The sequence below is a fragment of the Opisthocomus hoazin genome, chromosome 6 (assembly GCF_030867145.1).
Source record: "Opisthocomus hoazin isolate bOpiHoa1 chromosome 6, bOpiHoa1.hap1, whole genome shotgun sequence".
Classification (NCBI taxonomy): Eukaryota; Metazoa; Chordata; class Aves; order Opisthocomiformes; family Opisthocomidae; genus Opisthocomus; species Opisthocomus hoazin.
Window position 1 is genome coordinate 46,631,174 of NC_134419.1, and position 11,932 is coordinate 46,643,105.

General features: G+C 38.9%; 1 protein-coding gene across 3 annotated transcripts in view; it reads left to right on the top strand.

The window, feature by feature from the left end:
- The window catches only part of NRG3 (neuregulin 3), a 435,046-nt gene that overhangs the window by 401,047 nt on the left and 22,067 nt on the right, over positions 1-11,932 (top strand). For all 3 annotated transcript variants that reach the window (XM_075422987.1, XM_075422986.1, XM_075422988.1), the window contains exons 5-6: positions 193-295; positions 5,476-5,602. In XM_075422987.1, the coding sequence (XP_075279102.1) occupies positions 193-295; positions 5,476-5,602 (230 nt within the window). The remainder of the gene's footprint in view (positions 1-192; positions 296-5,475; positions 5,603-11,932) is intronic.

The following is an 11,932-nucleotide window of genomic DNA, read 5'->3' on the forward strand; positions in this document are numbered from 1 at the left end:
GGCCACGACTCTAAGAATCTTATGTAGATGAGAGGTTCAGAGAAGCATCCATTCTGTTCAGGAATTCGCCAACCCAGACCTCCAAATCTCTCGTATCTGTCCATCATTAGTGAAACCATGATGTGCTGAAATCCACTTTTCGCAAGTATCGTTTTCTGATGCTTTCATAATTCTCAATTTTGCTGTTCACAGAGAGCGAAGAAGTGTACCAGCGCCAGGTGCTGTCTATTTCCTGTATCGTCTTTGGCATAGTCGTAGTGGGCATGCTTTGTGCAGCGTTCTACTTCAAAACAAAGTAAGAGCCTTCATCTAGCGTGTTTGTTATTTAGCTTCTGTGCTTTTTACGGCTTTACAATTCTTCAGGTCTTCCCCTCCTTTTGAAGCTGTCGTTACCTCTGGACAGTCCAGAACAGTTCCCCGTGGCTACACTAAGTCCAAAAAAAAGTAAAGACGAGTAATATGTGTTCCTGTTTCTATTTTCTGATATCAGGAAAGAAGAGTTTGTGTCCTTTCCAGTTCTTTTTTTGACAATAATGATTTTCTGGATTTTACTATCAGTGCAATAATCACTTTCCTCTTTTGAAAATAGAAGTTTAAACGTACCATCTCCTTTTTGCATTTCATTTCATATCCCTGAATGTCCCTTTGGTTTCTGTATGCTGAGAACAGAGGTGAAGTTAGAAATGCAGAAAGATACAAGTTCTGCAGATATCTGTAACCTGTAGCTAATAGTTGTAAACTGCTCATGTAGTTGCATAATGAGTATCTGTAACGCCCAAGCACACTGAACTATTCAAGCATGATGGATTCATCTCTACTAAACTATTGTCAAGTGAAATACTTACTTTCAACTCTATTTTTTTTCTCAACTGAACATTATTTTATAATAGTTATTGTTATGTGTGTAAGTTGAGTTGCAAAAAACTCATAGCAATTACATGACGTGCTTGTCAATGCCACTGTATCTATAAATATGTTCTGTATGGTTGTCATCCCTCATTCCTGTTCCAGCTGGAGCTGATGAGAGAACACATGTCAATACGAATAGTACCTGCATGAGTTTAGTCATGGTGGCTGAGCTGCAAAAATGTGGAGGTTTGCACTATTTACAAGTTTGGATGCTTATCTGAATCCCACTATTTAGAATTTGTTTCAATGGGTAAGAAATCTGATGAGGACTACTTTTTATTTCAAAAAAAAATGCTTTGACATTTCTATCGGGGGGGGGGGGGGGGGGGGAAGAAGTTGGATAAGACACCACATCTTTTTTTTATTCTTTTTTTGTCCCCCTAAACTTCAGGGGTAGTTTGTACATAATTTGAGTGAAGATTTGAGATCATTCATGTACTCCTACCTGTTCTAATGTCTTGAGACATTTCTTTAAATGGTTTTTTGGACCTAGAGTATGATAGTGATGCCAGCTGGGATGATGCCATGGCAGGACAGTTCCCCACTGCAGACTCCTTGGTTGTAGTATAAATTGTGAGCAAGACAGCCATTTTGCCACTGCATTGGAAATGGCTTTATTTGTTTTAGATCTGCAGAAGAAATAAAGAGACAATAAGGTGTTTCTTGTCTTCCTGGAAAGGCTTGAGGGTTTTGCTGATGAAGAGAGATTCAGAAAAGGCAGAATGGGATTGTCAGTTGGAAGAAGGTGCAGTCAACAACTGAGCATAGTGTGAATAAAATGTCCTTTTGTTACTGAGCTGTGCACCTCTTGGTTTTACACTGTTGTAGGGAGTGGTGGACAGCCGGCTTGGAACAGCCTTCAGAATACCATGACTTTGGTGAGGTGGCGGGGAAAACTATGTCTAAAATAACGAATAGGAATAATGCTTCAGAGATGAACTTGCAGGACAGTAGCACTTCATATCTCAGCAGGAGGTGGGGGTGTTGCGTTTGGGCTTTTATCGGCATTATTAATACAATAGTTAAGAGTTACTGGGAAGAGCTGAAGTGTGCTTATGCCAGATTCGGGAACTGAAGTTTGAAGAGTAATGAGACATGAGCATCTCCAGTTCAGTCAAGAGGTCTTATCGAATACACGGAACACAGTAACTGTAGGATGGTAATCAACCCCTAACTCCCTGGCTGTGCCCCCATCTGGCAAACTGTCCAAAGAGCAAGTGAGAGTGTCTAGACTGGGTTGCATAGAGGCCACAAGAAAACCATATTGTAACTGTGACATTGGCCAGTGTCTTAAGGGTGGAAAACCCAACAAATTGAAAGTGTCTCAACCCTTATCATAGATAAGCTTTTAGTCAAAAGGTTTTCAGGAGCTTCTTCATCAGGGAGATGTATCCTGATCATGCTGAAGAGTTATGGAAGCATTCCTCCTGCATGGGGGATAATCCTTGGGTTTAATCTGATGTATCAAAAATTTAAAATCCTTGGGTTTTATCTGATGTATCTCATCAGAGTTTCTGATGCAGAAACTCTGAATGCTGCACCCTGTAAGAAAACATTTCCTTGAAGACGCTGACCCTGACTTTCTTAGTCTGACAATTATATAATACCTGATGCTAGAAATACATACTTCCCTATGCAACTTTAAATTAAAAGTCCTTCTTTAAAATAAAATCAATCTGAGGAAGTTCAGAACTATAATTAAACATTAGGCCCTTCCAATTATTCCTTTTACAGTAATCAAGAAAGTGCTGCAAGTGTTAGCAACAGAGTGAGAGTACAGCAATGGGCCACTCTTTATGGCTAGATTTTTATAGATGATTAGTGACTTTATTTCTTGCTGAGGTAACAATTCTTAATTGCCAAATATCTCTAAAGTAAAACACAAGGCCCATTTGTTTTGAAAACAAAAATAATAAAATAAATATATTAATAGGTTAAAAACTTTGAATTATTAATAGTTTCTAGTTTTATAACTGCACATCTCATGGTTTGGCAAAATGAATATGCATAAACCTAATATTGATGTTAAGCTGCATGAACATAAAAGGAAATTAATTATTAGATTGTTTCTTTCAGTAAATTACCTTTGAGAATCTCAATTGTAATGTAAAAGATTGCAGCAGTGAAGCTGAATATTCCAGTTTACTTATAGGTGTTTATAAATGTAGAAACAACTCTCAACCCAGGTTTTCTAAATAAATTAAAATTATAGTTCCAAAAATTTGTAATTTGTTTTGTTATTTTTCTAATTAAATTCTAAGACCGTTGTTTGTATAGGAGAGATTCCCAAAGTCTGATGCTGTGATCATGTTTCGCTGTCATTAGGCTTTATACGAAGTCTCCGCTAAAAAACAGTCATCAGCAAAGACTGGACGTCCTGTAACCATTAAGGAGACAAACGTGCAAATAGCTGGCTTTACAGTAGGACGTAGGGATATGTATGCTTATTTCCTCAGTATATGTAATTTAGCTGGTCAGAAAATAATTATTTATATGCTCTAGAGTTGCTTTTATGAATTCCCCTGGAATTTTATGAGACACTAAAGAGTTCATTCTGATGTTTCAGAAATTAAATTATTCAATTTCATTGGTTTCAAAAATGAGTAGGTATAAAAAAAGGTTTTTAAAAGAAATGTTTCAGAATCAACTGACTAATTATTTTAATTTGTCCCTGTAGTCCTTCAGATTATATATCTATTCAGGTTATTCTGATATTAACTTTACAAGTTGTTTTGGCTAAGGAAGAAATTTGAAAGTTAAATAAGTATTTGAGCTTAAGAAATTATTTCCTCACCCACCCATATTCATAAATCTTACTAATTATGAGTTCCTAGCTCTACTCAAAACATGCCACTCATATATGTAACATGCTTACAATGTAAATTCATTCTTTTTCATTTGCCATGCTGTTTCAAAATAGGACGTAAATAGAAAGCATAAGACATACTTATATAGTCCAAGATTTGTTATAGTTTCTGACTTGTATTCAGGAAAAGTGCTATAACAAACACCTGATGCTAAGTAGGTGCTTACAGCTAGTTGGATTTAAGCAAATATTTAAATTGTGCAATGCTGAATCAGATCTAAGGGACTCAAAGGCAGAGGAAATCTCATATATTTATTTTAATATATTCAAAACCATATCATTAAAATTGAATATCAGAACTGGGATACTTCTCACTGCTTGCTTTCATATTGAGGGAACTTGTCCTTTCTCACAGTTTCCCTCCTTGACCACTTAAGCAAGTCATTTTTGTCTGGTTTCTCACACTTTCCTGACTAGACAGACTCCAGTAAAAGAAGTTAAACCAAATTTTATACTTCGTTCAGTGTCAAATTCCTTGGCCTGAGTCAAGTAAGATGCTACCAAACTGGATGACGTCACAAGGATTTCAGCAGCAAAATCACCAGAAATTTTTCAAAATGCTGCTGAAGCTTCTTTGCTAAAATTGTAAACTTCAGTGTAGAAAGACTATATTTCCTTCATTTCTTATCGACACTTCCCTGAAATCGCTTCCTTCTGAAATCTGGGTTTGCACCAGTTGCTGTCCAAAAGCTGCTGGTGGCACAACGAAGTGCTGCTGACGAGTCCTTCACCTTGCTGGGTGCTTTCCAGGGCCTCTGTACGTTCGCTTCTGGAGTTGCATCTGCTGGGGAGAAAAAGGAAGAAGGGAAGGAAGGAAAGAGATAAAATAGTGCTGTGGAGTTATTTCTCGTGATCATTTAAAACTGATAGTCTCAGCCAATGTACCTTAGCAAAAGAAGAGAGACTGATAAAAGACCTTAAATATATTTTTTAACAGTTTTTGCCCAGTTGAGGTACCTGTTTGCAGAAGATAAAAGAAGTATTTAAAATAAAGTTTGCTGCTTCATATCCTCAATCGTGTACAGAACTTTGAAACTTGGTTTGTCAATATAGTGTGGCAGAAACAGAAAGCCTTTATTAATAGCGTTGTTATCTCCTGAATATTGCAAGTAATTCATCTAGTGGTATTCCTAGCTGTGACATAATGGATCATAGTATAATATGTGAAAAACGCAGCCTCAGATACCGTACTGATGTTTTTTTTTCTAGGTTTAAACATGTAGGCAAAAGCTGGTCTATGCAAGATATGGGGTTATAGTTCAAGTCTAATCAGCTAGCAGGAATCTTTGATTCTTCAACACTTTTTATAGCCAACAGGGGCTAATGCCTGCTGTATCTGCCAAAATCTTTGTTCTAAATCAGAGCAAAATGCTTTTTTAATATTCAGATCTACTTGCAAGCTATTGTTAAATATGTAATAGGTGATCTTACAAAACTCTGCACTAAAACAACTAGCATGCTATTATAGTAATCGGAGAATAGAAGATATTTTAAACTGAAGAGCTCTTTTTTTTTCCTCTCTTAAGCCTTGCCAGAAAATGACCACTGTGTTGAAATATTAGACACTCATTAATTAGCTCAGCTGGTTGATCTAATATGGTGAAGCTTTGAACAAAGGGAACCATAGCTATAAAAATATCATGGCTATAGCAGAAGATCAAACTAGCTCTTTCATACGTGAATTGTATTTCTCTCTGCAGGAAACAAACCAAGCAAATTCATGAACAGCTGAAAGAAACACAGAATAGGAAAACCTACAGCCTAAATGCTTCCAGCATGATGGCAAAGTCAGAGTGTATGGCACAAAGCCGAGTCCAGCTGCAAAATGTAAGTAATCCTGCCAGCTACAACGCTTGATAGCCTGGCTGAGTTCCTGCTGCTGATGGCAGCACATCGCCCTGTTGCTATTAGCATCTGAGCAATGGGAACAAGAATTCTCACCTCTTTCATAAAATGTTTTCTGTTAGGCCCGGTAATGGAAAACTCCAAGCAGGGAATTTTTTCTGAAGTTGTTTCAATGGATCTTGGTACATTTTGTTCATGTAGCAGACCTTGCTGTGCCCCCTAGCTCTGCATCCAGCAGTGGAAATTACTATTATAGTTTGCAGCAATACCTTAGCTCATGTGTATGGTTTATAGGTGAAACAGAGGTCCTTGATCTTAAGTGATTTCAAGTCTTCCAATAATTAATGAACCTGCATGAAGAAATGTGGATATTTGTCATAGTTAATTCAAAGTAAATTCAAAATCTAGGACTAAATTTCTGCGTGTAAACTAGTGCCCAAGGAAAGACTGTGCAGATGGTCTCGTTTTCCTGGGTCTTGAGTTAAAGGGATTTTTGATACCAGAAAGAGACTAGTTTGTTCAAACTAAATTTGGAATTTATCTAGTCGTTTTCAGTATATAGTTACATGTAAGTTAACACAGTCCCACAATCATGAAATACATAACGTGTATTTGAAATAATGAACTCGAAGACGACCGATTTTGTTTAGCCCTGGATGCAAGGTTCTTTCCAATGCCTGTCATTCTCTTCCCCTGGTCATACACATTTAGTGCTGTCTTATTTTGAACCAAGTCTTTGGAACAGCTGAGAAGGATCCTGGTAGTAATGTAATAGGAAATTATAAAAGATGTACTGAAGCCTTTTTAAATGCCTAACTCTTAAAGAAAAAAAATGCTTTGCTTAAAGGGCCGGCTACCTTATTTGTCAGATTGCATCAATATAGTGGGAGTTTAGCAAAAGTGAGCACTTAGCCACAGATGTCTGAACTCCTGGTTTACATCCAATTAATGCAGAAATAAGTAGAAGCCCTTTTAACCAATTCAGACTAAGCAGAGCCTCCATGCTATAGCAGAGGAGTTGTCAGAGCATTGCTTGTGCTCACTAGAAGTTTTTTTTTGTACGAGCGCCATTATGGTCATGAGATGCTTTGTGGTTCACAAAAAATATGCTATTTGAAGACGGCCAATAGCTCCGCTAAATTGACATAATCACAGTTGAGGGAACCTTGTGCAATTCTTTGTTACGCTTTCAGTTCATTCAGTCATGTATTACTTCTAGCCCCCCCCGAAAAAAGCTGTTGGGAGTGTTGATGGATTGTAATGATGGCAACAAAAGCTAAAGATATAATGAACTTTTATGGTCCTTTTGTTCTAACTTATCAAGTAGGTCTTGGTTAACACTAAGAATATGTTCTTTGCCTTTTTCTCACTGCAATTCAGTGCAGTATTTTGTCAGCTCAACATCGTGATGAACTATTCCACCGCTTCTGAGCAGCTGACAAACACATCAACAAGTTTATTTATGTCTTTTTCTTTTGCCATAACAATAGCCATAATGGCTGAAGTAGCAGTTTGTAGAGTCCAGATATTAGAGATGGAAAACTATTATTATTATTTATTATTTCAATCCAAATTTTCTTTTCAGCTTTTAACACTGTTCAACCTGGCATTATCAGAGGGGGTAATTAACACCATTTTCTTATTCTGGTGGCTGCTTGCAGGCAGGTCTTTTCTCCTTGCCGTTTAAGCATTTTCCCTTTGGGAGCAAAGATACTAAGGAAGAAAAACAGCATGACCTTGTGCAGGATGTAGCGTAACAGTGCAGGGTAAGAATGGTTTCTATTGTTAGCAGGATTTTAGTGCAGGAATACATGTAGGTAGTTCATTAAATATTTACAAAACTTGGCAGGTTGAAGGGGAAAAAAAGGGGCAGGGGGTATGGCGAGGCAGCAGCAAAGAAATTTGAAATGGTGTTTCAATGGCATGGCTGAGTGGCTCTCCGTGAGAGACCAGAGGTGTGGCCCGGTGGATCTGCTGGCTGGGGAAGGGACCGGGCAATAATTTCTGCCTGTGAGCCCTCTGCGATTCCCACTGGCAGCTCCCACTGCATCAGTTCGGGCAGAAATCTTAGTTCTCTTTGTTTCCAGGAGCCAATAAAGAAACTGAAATAAATGCAGGTGGTTATTTTCTGGAGACCAGTCCTTCAGTCTGGCGGTTTTTAGTTTATGCAATCTGGGAAGCCATTTCTTCTCCCAATTAAGTGCTCGTCTTCCATGGGAAAACTGTCTTGCTTTTGTATGTCACCTTTCGCTTGTTCACTAAGAGCTTCTTCTATTTTTTTCTCCTGCCTGTTTTGAAAGCGCCTAGTGATGCTTTCAGGTGTTTCACCCTGCTTTTTTTTCTTCTATAGAGAAGAATACATTAGTGTGGACTTGAGAATAGTTGCATAAGGTTCATTATTCTTGATGACTATTCTAATGATGTCTATTCTGAAAGAGCCACCACAGTTTGACTCAGAGGTTGCTACATTTAGTAAAGGATGCATGGATCTTTCCAAGCGCTGTGTTGCTCGAGAAAGAGGTTTTACTGCTTTCCCAAGACCCAGGGTATAGCAAATAGTGTTCCAAGCAGTTTGTGGCTGTAAAGAGCTTGACCAGCCTCAGTGAAGTACGTTTTCTCCTCATCATTGCTTTTTTCCCTTTTTACCCTTGACTGGACTTTAGCAAAATAATTATTTTTTTTACTTCTTTTCAAAGCTAATTTTGAGTCTTTTTTTAAAATGAGAGAAGCCATGTGAATGTATAAAAATTGCTGTTAACAGAAAACCCACACATTTCATTTTTAACCAAGCATTAACATGAATTACAAATTTGCATTTAGTCTGGCCTAACTCATTATACTTGCAGCTGTTTGCATTACTGCAGAAGCGAAAGAAACGGACTTCAGACCTCAGTCGCAATGTCATCCCACCTCTATGCCAATTAAAGCTTCTTTACAGGAGTGTGATTATGAGAACCGTATAAAAGGTTAAAAGCTGCGAATGTTTGGTTTTAAAACACTCTCTATTTGTATCAGAATTCTCCTGCTGCATCCTGGACTACGGGTTACCTTGTAGCAATCCTTGTTTCAAAAGGCAGTGTTTAAGGAATGGGTTTGAAGTGTTGGACGTTCCCCCGAGTTCATTAAACACCCATATAGCAGGACTGCTTTTTCAGATGTGGATATTCAAGTTAAACAACAGGGTATTCAGAAAAACATGGAGCTGGCCAACTGAAAAATGTAGGCTTTTTAGAGCTCCCTTCATTTAAGACGTTACTCTCTTTGGGGTTTTTGCCCTCTCTGATCAGCAGGGTAAACACAAGCGAGGGAGAACGGCCACATCCCAGCACCTCCCTTGGCAAGCCCCGAGGCTGAGGAAGAATGTAAGGAGAGTTAGACGTTTAAGTTAAAACATGGATGCCTCCCTGCCATTTGCTCTATCACAACAAATAAATAAATAAGGCTTTTTGTATGCGTTGACGATATTTTGAAGTATCACGTGCTTTTCCTTCCCACGCTCAGATGGATTACATCTCCTCCACTTCATTCCTCTGCTCAGCTGGGGTTCTGTAAAGTGAAAAAAAGGGTTAGGATTTGTCCGGACATCTGTATTCTCTCTGAACTCCTGCTGCTCGTGGCTGGTAATTTTGTTTTCCTGTGCCGAGCCTATTTCTCCCAGTATCAATTCCATTATTTTGTTAGGGATACAAATTAGACAAGAACTACTGTCTACAGTAAGCAGGATCCATGAAGAATGGTTTGAACACAGCTCCTAGTATTTCACCTGAATTTCCTTCAAGTCCACTGCTTTTACTAAATATTCTGTCAGCAACACACTTCATTTCTTGCAAACTTTTCTAGTGTCTTGGATTTGGATACTTAATATGCTGCTGATCTTGCATGAATTCTTCAGTCAGGAAGAGACAGATGTGCCTGTTTTTAATGCAGGATCTTTGAGATACATAGGAGATGTGGGTTTATTTCACCTAATGCATGTAACTTATGACTTCTAGTATTGCTTTCCCAAAGAGATTATATTATCTTCAAGAGATATTTATCGAAGGCTCTCCACAGGAATGCAGCAAGTGGTTCAATGTCCTCATAGGCAAAAAGAAGCAAATTGTCATTCTCAGCTCCCCCTCTCGGAAAGACAAGCGCTCTGTGCCTCTCCTACACCGTGCAAGGGTTTAGGGGAGGTGGTGTGGCCCTCTGTGATTCACCAGTCTTCATCGCGCTCCCGACTAAGAGCTCCTTTTCCTTTGACTACAGGGTTTCTTTAAATTCTCGTAACTTGACAAATACATCAGGCAACAAAAAAAAACCCAGAGGCAGCTGAAGCCTTGCAATTCCTTAAGTGATTCTGAGAGTTGTTGCAGTTGTTTAAAGTGGCCTTTTTCACCTTTGTGGATTTTAATACCTTCTCCCATGGTACTAAGTGGATCTATAATTCCCCGCCACTTTCCCTCTGAGGTGGTTAATATCCTTTTCATGCTGTAGTGTGTGGTTTCACTTTTCACTACGCTTGTGTCTAATAGCTTGTGATCACTAGCTCCAGGTTTCTGATATTCTTAAATGAAGGGGGGAAAAAAAATGCTCCTTTTGTGACTTGTTGCCTTTCGTTGATAGGAGTAGGAAATAAATTCTTTTTAGTCACTGTGATAGAAATGCAATTAATATACGTTGAGCAACAGATACAGTGAAATCTTTTAAAAGATTGCTGTGTGGTTTTGCCTGAGTTACGATGTGATTTATCAGCTGAGATCAAAAGCAAATTTCCCATTTCTATAAAGCGTGACTACTCAGGAAGAGCTGCCAGAATAGACAAACCTGAATTTGCTGGCCTCTGTCTAGAGCTAGGGTTGGCAACAAAACATATAGAGCATATGCAAACAGCTGTAAGGACGTTAAATATGCCACCTGAAGGGCTTTTGTGCAAGGTCAGCCCATCCAGGAAGATCATTGGCTCTTTCCCTCCTTGAGGCACCCTCTTTGAAAGTAATTTAAAGCTGACTCCTCTGCCCTCTCAGTCCTTTTTGAAATGGGATCCCCACATCACCTCTCTTCCAATGCCACATACATTTCTGGAGTTTTTTGTTATTACTGTTTTGGGAAAATCGTTGAGGAGAAAGAGCTAAGAAAAGCCAGGGTGGAGGGATGGGCGTTTTGTTTTGCATAATACTAGGAAAACAGTGTCAAGCTATTCTGTAGCACTCGAGCGGCATTTGTTACCCACAGACCATACATTTTAGAACAAAGAATACAAGGCACGGAGCAGGGGAATTACTTGCTCATAGTCACACAGTAGGTCAGTGGCAGAGGCTGATTTCTTGTGTCCTGGCCCAGGATGCCTGTGCAGATTCGCTTAGCATTAACTAACTGTGGAGGGGGGATTTTATTATCAAAGAGATGAGTAATTGTACATAACAGATTATTTTCTCTATGAAACCATGGAAAATTGAAAATTTTCAGAATGGTTTATTTTTAAATGCTATAATTATTCTTTAATTTATATAGCAATATGCATCAACGTTTCTCAGTATTTGCTCAAACAAGCAGAAATAATTAAGCAAGAAGACAATAAAACCATAAAAAACCCAAATAATACAGCTAAGCTTTCAGTGATGCTTTCAACCTACTGGAACAGTCCTTTGAAAGTGTTTCACAGCTTATTCCCTATCATGGCTGAGTATTCAGCAGCTCACAGCAGTCAGAGGGCTCTGTAGAGCTCAGCCCAGGTGAAAACTGGGCTGTGGAAGCAGCGGGATGGGCTCTGCTGGGTTACGGATGGGGGTAATCCTATCCTGCACTGCTGGGGGCACCAGCTGACACTGCTGTAAACTCCTCACAGAAATCTGAAAAGATTTTTCTCCAGAGATGATCTCAGAGAAGGGATGTGGCACTTATGGTTAAGCTAAAGGAGAATAAACCCAACGGTGTTTAAACCTGTTAAAATATATGAACAATGTGATACGTCCAAATAAGTTCAGTTACATTGTTCAAATTCTCTGTATATTCACACCCTCAATTTAAATTGTGATTCACGTTTTCATTGTAATTAATGTTATGGCCGTTATGGTAATTGGTAAGTGGTGTATCTCAAAATGGTGTAAAAGAAATGTTCGCTTAGGGGGAAAAATATCCTTTGCAGCCTGTGCCTGGGTGGTGCTGGGTGTTGGACCTTCAGTATGGTTTGCTAGTAAGCATCAGAGCAGCTTCTGGTGTCCTGGTTTTCCTCAGCTGTGATGAGGAAAGACTGTGTACCATCGCTCTGGCCCACATCCACCTTAACCGTGGATCTAGCAAAAGGCACAGCTTATCTCTGATTACCCTTCA